Genomic DNA, 14,258 nt, shown 5'->3' with positions numbered 1-14,258 from the left:
CGGCGGCGCGGAGCTGAGGGCTGCAGGGCGGCCCTTCCTCCCCCTCTCTCTTCTCCTCCGCCACCGCCTCCCCATGCTGGCCCTGTGCGCGGGTGCGGCTCGCAGGTAGGCGTGGAGGGGATAGGCGGCGCCGCGGGTCCCGGGGCGGTGCGGAGGGCCGCCTGACTGGGAACCGCGAGAGCCCCGAGCCGTTCCGCGGCTGGCGGCGCGGTCCCACTCCCTCGGGGAGGTGGGCCCGGGCTGTGGCTGGGCGTCCGGGGCCGAGGGGGGAGCTGCCGCGCGGCCCTGAGGAGAGGAACGGCCGCTCGCCGGCGGGGCGGGGTGGGCGGTGGGCTACAGGTGTGCTCCGAGGGGCCGGCGAACAATGGGGCCGGAAACTTTGCGGCCTGTGGGGGTCTCCTGCCTCAGCTCCCGGCGTGTTTCCCGCCGTGCTCCTTCCCTCTGTCATGTACAGGCTCCAGGTGGGCGAGGCGAGGTCACCGCCTTGTCTTTCTCGCACCGAGTATCAGACGTACCGCGGGAGAAATGGGCAGGAAAACAATACAGTGGGGGCTAAGGCTGTAGCAGCTCTTCAGCAAGGTGTATGCGAAGCGACACGGGGCAGTGTGGGTTTAATAGCTTTCTAAAAAGGTGTGTCACTATTTCACATCACGTGAGGGGTGGGACCGGTACAAATGCATTATCGAAGGGTTTTAAAATAAGGGATTAATTCTTTTTTTCTGTAATGAATACTAGATCTAAATGGACCCAGAAAACCAGTGTGGAAGACGGGCTTGTAGGCAGCTCTAAATGAACTAGACAAATGAGCATCATTGCTTATATTCTTCTGCCCTCTCAATTTCTCCAAAGGGCCAGTTTTAATAGGAAATGTGAAAATAGGAGGGGCACAACGTAAATACACTGTGGTAATGAGAATGGAGCTGAATTTGAGTGTAAAATGAAGACGATGGTTACCTCTTGTGGACTTTTGAGAAATGACAGTTGTGTGCTTACTGCATAAAATGTACCATTTTTGTCCAATTTCACAGCCTTTGTTTGGGTCAGATTAGGATGGAGGGGTACTAGCAGTCAGAAACTAAGATCCAGGATCTTTTCATAAGGCTTCTGCTGTTGTAAATTAATTGACTGATTTACTGTTGTAGAATAAACTGCACAGCTATTTTCTTTTCCTTATATACATGTACATTCTTTTTGTACTGTCATTTTCACTGTTCTCCGTATTTTGTGTTGATTGTCCTTGTTTGTCCTGAAGATTTTTCCAACAAAAAGAAGGAAAGGAAAGGAAAAAAAGGAAAAGAAGGAAAGAAGGTTTTTCCTTTAGAAAGAAATTTAAAGGTCTATCTTTGTGTGCAATGTGCATTTGGAAACTGAAGATATCTCCTTCTTAAGTGATAATAAAGTATTGGGTATTGATTTAAAATTTTTTTAATCACTTGCTGTAAGTACAGCAGGGAATGATCACTGCACTTTGTTAACTGTGATTTTCCCCCCCCCAGTCATCATTTGAGTGTCCCCAAATAATTGTTTCACAAAAGAGTGATCTGTGAATGCTTTATAGCAACTTCAGCTTTCAAAAGTTAATCAGTTGGTCACAGAAATGTTGAATGGAAAAGATTCTCAGCTTCTGTTTTTCCCAAGGGCATCTTAACATGAGCTAAAAATGACAGTTCTTAGCAAGGTTCAAGTATCATGCCTTACATTGAATAAAACTACATTAAGTGTTTGATTCTTTTGGTTAAAACAGGCAGCTTTTGGGAGGGAGGCTATTTCCAATTAAATACTTTTCCATTGGTATCCAAAAGATTAGTTCAATAAAATGCATGGAAGAAGGCAGGCTAAGATGTATATTAATTAGGTAAGTATAGTAGTCTGCTTACTTTTTGAGGATATTCTTAGCAATGAAAAAAAAATCTACATAAAAGCAGACACATTTATTTAAATAGTTTCAGTGTCCTAAAATAATTCTCTAGGACTCTTGAATTCTGGAGTCTTTGAAATCTTCAGAATCAGGTTTTTATATAGGAAAGGATATGTACATGGACTCTGGAAAAAACAGAATTTATATTTAAGAACTAATTTTAGATTTCCATCATTGGAAAGAAACTCCTGGCTTTCCTCTTGATGAGGAGTTAAAGCAGCAAGAAACTGGGGCTGGAGGAAAGAGGGAGGAAGAGGGATGACGTTGGAAGGTAAAGAAACAGGAAGAACTTTCATGGTCCCTGTCTTATTTCATACTTAACACTATAGTGGGTGCGTATGCTCTCATTAAACTACCAGGTCCAAAACCTCAGCAATGGCAAGTGCCAGACAGCACACTTGGAACATTTGTGCCTTTCCCTGTGCTCCCTGGGCCATACAACCTCCTCTGTGTACTGCAGCAGCAATTTTTTCCTGTGGTCAGAAGCAACAGCTGCCATCTTTCTAACCACAGCAGGCTCCAGAAGAGCGATTTGTCTATTAGACAGAGTTTACAGAACAAAATTGTTCCCCGACTGGCTGAGACAAAGATGTTGGGCTCAGAAGCTGTGTGAACTGAATTTGATCCACGGAGTACCAGTTGGACCACACTAATCAATACAATTAATGTCTTTCGAGGACATACCTGTCATATGATTCTCTCAATAAAGGAAGAAATGCCTGGCTTGGAAAGATTTCTTTCAAATGGTTTGGGTTAGTTCAAAAGTCTGTCCTTTCTTTTAGGGTTTTTCTAGAGCCAGGGTCAGGTAACTCTGAAAGCATGTGAGACAGGATGAACTTCCAGTTCTATCATTGTTGAACAGTCTAGGAACTGGGGCCTTCCCACACAGAAACAGTTGTCTCACATGATCTTGTACAAAATTTGTCCAGTAATACCTTTTTACATTGAAACTGCCTGCTAAAACTGTGTTTGATGTCTTCCTGAGTTACGTTGGAGGTGACGAGGGAAAAATTTATCCCCGTTCATTCTCTCCATCCTCTTCATGACTGCCTAAATCTCTGAAGTACTTCCTCTTTTGTCCTTTCCCCCCACACCCCCATCTGAAGAATTCCAGTCTAGTTAGTTCTTCTTTCAGTGGAGTCCATTGTTCACTGCAGGTGATTATTACTAACTCATGATGACTTGGTAGAACAGGAAAAGGTTTTGGCAGGTGGGAGGACAGAAGAGAGTTTCTAACTGTTGGGAGGTTCAGAACGCCGTGTAGTGTGTGTGTGCTTCATGTTATTGTTATAATGAAGCTTTGTATTCTGTTTTCTGCTTCACCTCTGCTAAATCCTATCATTTCAGTCTTTTCAGCTGCTTCTTGGCTGATGTTTCCGTTAAACTGTTATGTCTCCAGAATGATTAGATCAGCTTACAGCTCATCACTTTGTAGATAGTCAGGAGTGTGTGTCACTTTGCATTTATCAAGGTTGAAATCCACTTTGTTAGTGGTTTTAAACTTTACTTAGTGCTGTGACGTTCTTTCACATCTTTTTGTGATGCCTTTAGCATGCTGCGTTATCATCAGTAAATTTTGTCCCTTCATTAATCACACCTTTTTGTAGATGAGGTATAAAATATGTGAAAGAATACAGAACCCAGCAGGGCTCCACTGGTCACTTGGTTCCATTCAGAAAAGTGAGCAGCCATTTCTGTTTATTTCCTAGCTTTTAACCATTTACCCATAAGAGGATCCCCCGTAACATCTCATAGTAGCATGGTTTCTTTAGGACCTTTTGGTCAACAGTCTTTGGAAGTCAGATAGATCGTATTAACTGATCTGTGTCTGTTGTGACTTCTTCAAAGAATTCAAATAGATTTGTGAGTCAAGATTTCCCTCTGTAGGGGAGACACTTTTCCAGTACATGTAATATATATTTGCATCAGGGAAGGCAAAGTGAGGATGGAGGAAATTACACTTGTCTCCAAACAAAACGCGATTGGGTGGGTGTGTTCATCATACCATCTCTAAAAGAGTCCCCTCTTTAACAGAGACACTTTTTATTTCTACTGTAGAGTGTTAAACTAGTGAAGTTCTTGCCCGTACTTACCACGCTGGAACAATCTTTCACATAGCCTGGAACCAGCCTCAGAGCACTCAGTGTTGTTAAGTCACTATTCAATCAAAAGCCAGAGCAGAAAGTACAGAGTGCTGTTTGGGATTTTGCAGGCATTGAAACAATCATGGCATGCTATAATGCACTGTCTTCCCAAAAGAACAGTGACTTAAAATGATGCAAGCAAGTGAGATAAGGTCATCATCTGCCATGAAGGCATAGAGTTTTCCAGCTAACTGGTGATGGCAAAGAACATTTTTAATTGTTTTGGCTATATGGGACTTAAAATCAATGGGAAATCAAAGGATATTTGTGTGGTACAGGCTGAACTGATTAGCTGTGGGTGTAAATCAAAGAAACCTTTTGTGTTTACAAACCTCGATAATTTTCTCTGCCCTGCAGCACTGTGTCTTTTTTAGTTGAAGTCAACAAGCTGTCTTTCATGCATTAGCTGATTGCATTCAAGTACTGAACTATCCTGGCAGTAATGGTGTGTGGTGTTTGCATTAAATAGCATGCACTTTACCTGCTCTTCGTATTGCTGGCATGATAGACATATGAAAGGCACTTATGCAGTAGCACCTGAGAGAGCTGTAGGGCTTTACCAGCCATATTTTTCCACTCTGTTTCCATGGTTCACCTGACGGTAGAACCATACAAAAAGATAACCCTAATGAGCACCTCCTGCAGTAAATTCAGTGTAGTACGTTTACTGTCTGCATGCAGGTGTTGGAAAGTCTCTCAACTTTGTTCTAAGATCCTCCAAGCAGGTTGTGCTGTGATGGAGGTTTGCAGTGACACAAAGAATGGATTCAGCTCACAGGAAGGGTTTGAAGCTGAGTTTAGCAGTCCCAGTAATTTGGGGTTTTGGTTTGCGTTTGCTTGGTTAGTTGGGGCTTTTTTCTCTAGAACCATGGATACCATAATTTTAGAGATCAGGCACTCTGCAGAAACAGTACCCTGACACTTCTATGTGTTCCACTCCAGACTACTGTGTGTCTGAAAGTCAGTCAGACCAGTTTCCAAATAGCTTTTGTTTGAAGTCTGTTGGAGGGGGCTGGGGGGAGAGGGAGAGGATGTAAGTAAATTGTAGCATGTTACGCACGTGTATGGGTTCGTACTTGACATCTGGATTATCAGTTCATTGCCAAAGAGTGCCTTTTTCAATTACTTTGCTGTTGATATTAATTTTACCAGAGTGACCAGTACACATTTGTTGCCAGATAGTAAGACCATAAAAGCAGCACTGAGGGGAGTGTATGTCTTAATGAAGATTTAAAAATGTATAACTTGCAGCTTTTTTGACTTTCTCACATTGATCTGAAGAGCTTAAAGTGTATGTATTTCAGGAGTATAACCAAGGCAGAGTGTACAGTGAATTAAGTGTCAGAGAATCCTTTTCTTCTGAAAGGTGTAGTGACAAAATTAATGGTTTAGTGTTAAAAGGCACTAGATTTTCTTCTATTCCTTCAAATGCATCTTAAGAAAAAACCCCGTTTCTAATGGCAGTTATAGAGCTTTAAATTGGGAAGTACTAAACGTGCTATCCTCTTCCTATAGTGAGATCCGTCTGGCTGAACACAGTCATGACACAGAGCCAAGTACTGTTCTTTAGGAAAATGGCCCCGGAGTTCAAGGCGTGAATTCACTGTTCCATACACTGTCAAGAGCCAAACAGATTAAACGACTGAGAAATGAAGAGTAACAAGGACTTCAAATGTGTTTGTCCAGCAGGAAAAAATGATGACTTTTATCATGGGGCTGTAGTCTCATTCCTTTGGCTCAACTGAAACATGTTGCCCTGTGACTAGCTTTGAGCTATTTAACTGTATTTTGCTTGTTCTGTCTTGGGAGTTTCCCACTGCCCTCCACCCCCAGCCATTCTTGGTTTTGCCTTGGATTATTCAGTCCTCTGCTTAATTCTCTTGATTTTGTCTTTGCATTGCTACAAAATACACAATTACTTCTTGTATGAAACTGAGAAAAAGTGAAACAATATGGAGATATATTTAAAATTCAAGCAAGAGTTAAGGATCTCTAAATTATACAAAGATTTTAGCCTATTAAATTTCTGTCTTAAAATCCATTGTGAGAACACAGACTGACTGCAGTGTATCTTACATTATATGCTACTGAATACTTATTGTGGTTTGTTTCTGAAATGCTTTTTAACTTCTTCATATAAAGACAAAAAAAGTATTCCATTCCATATGAGGCTGGACTGTTACAAAGCTTTGCTTAAACCATGCCTGTCTGCTATCGTTTATATATGTTTGGTAGCACTTCAGTCTTACTTTCAGGGAAATGCCAACATATGGCATATTATTCACGTATTAAGTAATTTGTACTGAGGCAAACTGTCAGTTTTTGTATTGCCTTAATGGGACGAGTCTTGTTTTGCTTAGTTTTTTTAACAAGGCCGCTAGGTGGAGTCAAGACACTGAGACCCTGTGGGTGTTGATGGCAGACACCTGACGACTATGGCCCTCGCAGCAGGGGGCTGGCTGCCCGCATGCAGCGCGGGTTCTCTTGAAGCCTGGAAGACTAGCAAGTGTTGCTGAACTAGGACCTGCTGTTTCAAAAGATAGAAAGACCCAAATGGTCTTACCATAATTCTTAATTTTAAATTGGCCACTTTTACAAAGCTTCATACAGTAAATTACTGGTTTAAAAATTTGTTTGTTTTCATTGTGATTTGGAAATCTGTTCCTATTATACCTGTAGGAATGTCCCTGAAGTATACATACGTCCAGCAAGAAACATTTTGTTTGCCATTTGAGTATTTAAAAACTAGAAGATTACTAAATTACCTGAATTTGAGACCCCCTCTTTGTGTGTGTGCACCTCTCGCTCTCTGTCTTTCTCCTTTTTAAAACCTGGGCTCCCACTTTGCCCCTGAAGCTGCTACCCCAGCTCTTTTGTCAGCAGTGAATATAGTTTTCCATCCTGCATGAAGGTGATATACTCTGATTTTTGTGTGGCTACATGGAACTGGCAGATCTGTTAGCAAGTAAAATAAACTGGTCTGTATATATGTTTCCCAGAAATACATTTGTTAATACAATTTATTAGGTAAAATTATACTTGTCACTGTGACTAGCACTGTTTAAGTGAAGATTAATTTGAAAACTGGAAGTACCACTAAAGAGTCTTAGATGGAGTCATATCTATCCATACGCAGAGTTAAATGAGACAGCAGGCTCAAATCTTGACTGTGTTATAAAGTGATTATCAGTAGTAGGAACATACTGTGGACAAGGTTGCAGGTTTTTGTGGTTATATTTTCTAAAGCTACCCTTTTCTACTTCTGCTTCATAGATCATGGCTTTCTCATTTTATTTTAATAGCATTAATTGAACACGCCAACAAAGAGTTACTTAGCATGTTCCAGTCATGGAAAATGTTTCTAAACAAACCAAGACTTTCATAAATGTTTAGTATGTTTAACACACTGCATAAGTTAAAAATTAGTCTGTTAATTCAATTGCTTTGTTTGTCTTTGCAGCAGCTACGTTAGCCACTGTATTGCTGTAATAGAGTATTATAAAGCTCCTTCTCCTTTCTAAAATCAAATCAAATTTATATTTTCCAGAAGCAGCAAGTGATTGAATTGTAGATTTGTTGGTAATATAAATCACTTGGCATTCTAGCAAAAATAGCAATGATAGCAGTCTGTAACAAAGCAGCTTTGTTTTCTTCTTTAAAATTCTCTTTTAGAAGTAGCTACTAAGCTTTTAAGCTGTTATTCAATATACACTACTTTTGGTAGAAATTATCATTCTTACTGGTTTTGGGATTGGCAGATTAATACCACAATTTGTAAAAACAGCTGCTTCTGTAATACCTTCTGTAGCTGAAAGTGCAAACCAAACCTTCTGTGCTTTTCCTCCTGAACTTCTCATAGACGGATGAAGCAGTGCGCAAATGCATAATATATTTCAGTCTGCCCTGTGTGTCGTTCCACTGAAATTAGATGGCCAAGAAAAAGGACAGTGCAAGTTGCCAAGAGAGGCCAGATAGATACTGATAGTAAAAATGAAGTATAAGTAAAGGTGCTTTAATTTTGAAGGACCTCACAGGAACATAGGGACTGGAAGGAACAGTTGGGGTGATCAAGTCTAGTCTTGTGCTACCTTAGGTAACCAAGTACTATATTTTATAAGCTGGTCAAGCTCCATGTTAAGAATAGAGGTGGTTTTACTTCCTGGTTCTTATCGGGCAGCTGTTTCAGAATCTTACTGCCCTGATGGTTATAAATGTCTCGTAAAATTCTAGCTTACATGATCAATTTATTCTAATTTGTTCTTATGTCAGTATTGCTTCTTAGCATTAATAGCTTTTTTCACTTTGGGGCATTTAAATGGTATGCTTAATGACAGTAATCATCTTGAGACTTCTTTTGCTAGACTAAATCCATGCATTTCCTACCTGTTCCTAGCAGTCATGCAGGCTCAGATGGCTATTGACACTTGATCCTTCGTTTAGGCCAGCACAACTGTTTTGAAGTCACATATCAAATGGATGATGGAACTGATAAGCTGAAAAAAAGCTGTCCCTCCTACATTTTTTTTGTCCCCTTCATTTTTCATCTGCATGCTGCCCTGACTCTTCAAGTATGACCAGTTAAGCTGCTGTCATTGATGGGAGTGGTATACAGGGACAGAAATGAGCAGCAGAGGGAAGAATGGGAAAGAAGAAGAATAAGGCAATGCTGCTGCTGGACATGAACCTTATCCCTCACCCAGGCTTGTTTAGATATGTCTACCATTCCACACCGCACTGCAGAAAATTGAGTGTAATATCTGAAAAAGTTTGAACTAGTCAGTTCAGGCATTAGCAACAGCCTACCCATGGCCATATGGGATAATTGTGGTATACATGTAACTTTATTTACAGACCTTCATTTGTTTATCCTCCTGTCTAATTTAAACTGAATCAACTTCTAATTGCTCAGTCCGAGCAATGGTTGGCTCCTGCTGCTGTTTACCAAAAGCAAGTCTAAAATTATAGTTGCATCTTGCTGGTTCAGTTGCTATTTGAAAAAAGTTGTTTGCTGTTGTATCTGGTTCCTACCATTATTAATAGAATTTATCTTCCAGTTTATATCTGTGAAGTTAGTTTCCCTCAGTGATACAATGTACTGTAATATTTTTTCTCTAATAACATGGCAAGTGCAGTTGCACAGCATTTTTGAAACAGTCATACTACTTTAGCTATACTCTTGTTTCTTTATAGTCTATTAAATCTTTAATTTTGGCATTGTTTCTTTCTTGAACAAACAAGATAAAGTTAGTAAATTATCAATTTTATTGCAGTATGATACATGGAGTTTGGGGAATTTATTTAGTTTTATAGTTACAAAGAATATGAACTACTAAGCCATGAAAGATGTGGCCAAGATTTCACATGCACATATATTTTACTTGTATGTTGTTTTTTATTCAGCTGATGTCAGTTACACTGGCCCTAAGTACAATCTGATTGACTGGTAGCAAGGTAACAACACATGTCTGTAGATGATTGTTTGAAGAGTTGCGTGTAGTGATTGGTTTTATGTGAAAAGTTATGTTACAGTTTTTGAAGGCCCACCTTAATTTGGTCAATTAGAAAGATTTTCAGGTCTTTCTGAGTTGGTACTGCCTTTGTTAGTCTATATAAACGACTGCTTCCTTGTATCAGCAGGAGGAGACAAGGTATCAGCATTTCAAAACTAGGTAGTTCTGTGTTTTCCAGTCTCTAACAGACAGGCAACCACTTGCTGGCATTTATGGCAGTCATTTTTGCAGCTGCCAAATTCATATGTATATTCCTCAATGCAACTAGCCAACATACTAAGAAAATCAGGTGGCATTTTTTTTTGGTATTTAGAAGTAATGCTCTGCAGTAATCAGGGTCCTTGCATTCAATTTCATGAAATCAGTTCAACTTTAATTATTAATTACTTGTGCTGGGCAGTCTGAAATTAATATAATCTGTTGTGCTCTGAGTATTTTAGTGTTTGTTTCTCATAATATATAATTGGTTAGTGGCACGGCTGTGTTTTCTACATGTCTAGGTGAAGGTAATGAATAACAGAAAGCTGTAGGTTCTCTTTAAAAAAGAATATCTGCTTCATATCCTGCACTTTAGCATAGTTGTCAGATTTTATGTTGTTCAGGCAGTTGTTTTCCTTTGATTCTATTTTATGTTTATTTTGACCTTAATTTGGCATATTTTGTATTCTTTCTGATGTTCGCTGTGAAAAGCCTTGAACCTACTTTTGAGCAGGTTCCCCTTTGGCTCCCTTGAGGTTGTACCAGAGCTGTACTAGCAATGTGTAGAAAACCAGACATAGGACAGCCCTGTGGGAAGCTGTTCCTAGCTTAATGAAATACTGTTCTTTAACAGATTTGTAGATTCAGGGTAGGATTCAGTGGGTTTGGGGGATGGCAAACTAATGCATTCTGAGAATGCTAATACTTTTGCTTTCATGAAAGCATCGTCATTTGTCATAAACTTCTGAGATTCAAAGTTCCAGTAGTCCAGTGGAGAAGCTATGAAGGCATTAAGGCATTACCAGCTGAGCTGGTATCAGAGAGAGAACAGAGGTGGAAGGAGTATTCTTTATTCAGGCTTCATTTTCAGAGTTAAATCGTCAGTATGCTGGACACTGACATTTCTGTATGCCAGTAGAAGGGAAAAGTAAACATCTTGCCTATGCTGGTATGGGAAGATTTGAAGAAACTGTGGTAACAAGGAAAAGAAGTTCTTAACGTAAAGCATAGATAGAAGTGTAGTTCATAAATATAATTTTGGCTAGGCTGTTTCTAGAGAATTCTTCCTATAGATGAATGAGACTTTTAACAAAAAGTCTTGCCTTCAAACAGAAGCCCTGTGTGCGGCTCTCTTCAGATGGTTGGCATTTCACTCCTCTGCTTTGTTTTTCCTTCAGGCTAAAATTGCCTATGCTTTTATGCATGCTCCCTGCATTGTATGCCAAAACCTATCTGAGCACTTATGCACATACCAGACTGGTTTTGCAATAAAATTAATACAGGTACAGTGGCTAGCGTTAAGAGGAAAAGGTAAAATAGTGTTAAGTAAACATCCCTTTTAGGAGCAAGCTCTCTATGTTTCTGTATTTCTTTACTTATGGTTGTAAATTTTGACTTGTCATTATTACCATAACAACATGTGTTTTTTTTTTTTTAATTATGCAACTGAAACAGGGAGGCAGATAGTAAGTCTCTGCCAGCCTGAGATCCTCCTATGATGCTCCTATGATCTTATGATACTAAACACTGCAGCAAGTTGAATGCAAGCTGTCTTTTAATTACCTTAAATTATTACCTTCCTCAGCAACTACTTCATATATAACAAAGCTATTAATCTAGTCGCCAGGTGGACATCTTGTTGACTGCGTGGGTTTTTATTAGCCCCACTTCAGTCAGTTGCCTGAGTCCATATCCTTCTCCTTTATACAACCAAGCTGAATGTTGGTTTGTTGCGGTAGGAGTGCAGAAGCCTGTATTTCTGAAGTCAGTAATTTCTTAATTTATATTTGGATTCATTGCTCCAAGTCACTTTTTTTCTAATATTGTCAAAAAGATTAGTGAAAAGGCAGCCATTGATTGCACAGCACACTAAGATCAGTTACACATGTAAACTTTCTGCTAGCTAAAGCTGAAACGTAGTTGATTTATATAATCAGGATTAATAGTACATAAGCTACAGTAGTCTTATGTACCTCTTTTGGCAATAAAGTGAAACTGTCAATTTAAAATCCTCAGCAATTAGAGGAATAAATTTTCAAATGTGTAACAACTAGAAGTTTTCCTCCCATGGCTGATTATGTAGCAGACATCCTGTATAAATATAAAATTATTTGTTATAATGAACATGACCAAATTACCTTTTTTGTGTCGTTTTGTGCATCTTTGTAGTTCTTGGTCATCATAATCTACAAATCACTATGTGGGTTTTATTTCTTATTTTAAAAATGCAAATACTCTCTGTTTCTGTAGAGCTTCAGCAACTGTAGTTCCATTTTTCTTAGAAGATTGAATAGTAACTTAGTGTGTCTGGTTTTGCCAATACCAAAGTTGTTATCACTGTCTGCACTTAGTCATCCTCTAGATGGAAAAAGTAGAAGACAGACGTCTGATTTATTTAAAATTAGACTTAATTGATAAGGGTAACAGCTGGTTATGGTACTGCTGGCCAAGCTATGGCTCTAAAAAGAACTTTGTTCCTGCTTCTAAAAATATTCTCTAATTATTAAAGGTCTGTTGCCTTTTTTTTACGTTTACTATAAACTACTTCTTGAACTAGAATATTGCTGTGCAAAGATAATTTTTATACTTTCAGGTCTGTTGGGCCACAGCTTGTGTTGAGAATGACATTAGGAGCAGAAATTACTAGCCAGCTCAAGGCTTCTTCATCCATAGCATCAGGCCGAAACCTTCTGAGATGGGACCTGTCACCAGAGCAAATTAGAACAAGAACAGAAGAACTAATCAGGAAGACAAAGTATGTATATGACAGTGTTGGGACACTTGATTTTGGAGAAGTAACACATGAAAACACTGTACAGGCCCTGGCAGATATAGAAGTGGAATATGCAGGTTAGTGTATGTTTTCTCTGATTCTTTCCATAGGGCATTCCATCCGCACATAAAGAAACATTGAGAAAAGAGAATTGTTGCTTACAATTCTGATCCTTGCTGTTCTTGTGTGGAATGTGTAGAGGCCTCTCGAGGGTCCTCTGGCCATAATAATATTTCAGGACCTCTCAGGAATACGTTAACACAATCAGCTACAAAGTTTTGCTACTTTATTCTAGAGACAAAAATAAGCTTTGGCAAAACTGTGCTTCTGATCTCTTTGATGCATCCAGAGAACTGCATTGGTCACCTGTTTTCTTTTTGCATGTAAAGCTCCACACAGTTGCCTTTTCTTTTGCAACTGTTTACAACCACTAGGGGAGAATGTACAACAGTGTAGACTACAATGTCTGTGGTATGCATAATACATTCAAACCTGATAAGCAGTGCTTTTTTGCAGACAGTGCAGAATCTGAGACAAGCAAGTCAAATGGAACAATGGAAAGATTGATAAGGTCCTAGTGGAGAAAATGTGATGGTTGAAAACGGGGGAATTTTTTAATGCTTTTTTTGAAAGAAGACTGCTTTATTTGCTCATTTTTATATTATGGCCTGCAAGGCCTTGAAGAATCCAGGGAGAGTTGTTGGTCATGCAGTCAAATCTAGGTTGTTCTGAATGAATTATCAAGATGTGCCAATACATGGATGGAATTTAATGGTCAAACACAGGTCATTCAGTTAATTTGTTAATAATTGTCAGTCAGAAGAGATGGGAAAAATAAAAATGTGTCTTGGGTGGCTTTGTTCTGAAACACCTATCAGATGGTGGCTGCATGACTCAAAAAGTAGTGTAATAAAATATCAAGTTCTCTTAAATCCTCTAAAATTTCTGCAGTAGCAACAGAAGTGCTGAAAACAGCCACCTTGGCTTGGAGCAAAATTTTCGCCTAGCAAAAAAGAGCAGCCTGCAGCTGAAATTATTGAACTGTAATATATTAGTCTGGCTTTCACATTACTTAGAATTACAATTTAGGCATGTCCAGTGAATTGACTGGAATTGGTGCTGGCAGAAAGACCGAGTAATCTTCATCCAAACAGCTTCCTGTCAGATTCAGTTTTAATTGCACCAGTGTATTTGGTATAATTGTTGTAATGGCATATGATATTGATATATTACCACAGCAAGACTTCCATTAGACCCTTGGATTTTTAAGGCCTGTGTGTCCCTTTCACATGTACATGAAAGAACTACCCCAGTAACTGAAACTTGTTATGTGAAAAGACACAGATGACAATAGGCCTTATGTTTCACTTGGAAACTGCCAAAACTCACTTCACCATTCTAAAACATCTTGGCATAAGGACAGGAGGGGGGGAAATTTTCCTATGGAATTGAAGAAGAACCATATGCCCACGTTTGCGTTCCAGAGGCTTCTGAAGGGCTGCAAGTATCTCAGGGTTTGATAAAATAATTTCAGATGACGTAGAATTACAAAGCTTTAATTCATCCTAAAATATTGTTACTCTAAAATGTGCTTTTGGGGAGCTGGAGAGGAGTGAAATTTTAATTGGTTTTGAATTAAGTTAATTCAGCTGGTCATAAGGATTCATTTCTATTTTAGCATTGCTATTCAATGTCATTATAAGATGCAATATTCC

General features: G+C 39.3%; 2 protein-coding genes across 2 annotated transcripts in view; one reads left to right on the top strand and one right to left on the bottom strand.

Annotated features, from left to right (window-relative positions):
- The window catches only part of CENPK (centromere protein K), a 550,311-nt gene that overhangs the window by 122,649 nt on the left and 413,404 nt on the right, over positions 1–14,258 (bottom strand). The gene's annotated exons all lie outside the window — the stretch shown is intronic.
- Positions 5–14,258, top strand: part of NLN (neurolysin) — a 36,563-nt gene continuing 22,309 nt past the window's right edge. The window contains exons 1-2 of the mRNA XM_075078856.1: positions 5–105; positions 12,364–12,620. Coding sequence (XP_074934957.1) covers positions 74–105; positions 12,364–12,620 — 289 coding nt within the window. The 5' untranslated portion in view covers positions 5–73. The remainder of the gene's footprint in view (positions 106–12,363; positions 12,621–14,258) is intronic.

Source organism: Phalacrocorax aristotelis, chromosome Z (genome assembly GCF_949628215.1).
Source record: "Phalacrocorax aristotelis chromosome Z, bGulAri2.1, whole genome shotgun sequence".
Classification (NCBI taxonomy): Eukaryota; Metazoa; Chordata; class Aves; order Suliformes; family Phalacrocoracidae; genus Phalacrocorax; species Phalacrocorax aristotelis.
The sequence above is the reverse complement of the archived record's forward strand: the minus strand, read 5'-3'. Positions and strand labels throughout refer to the sequence as shown.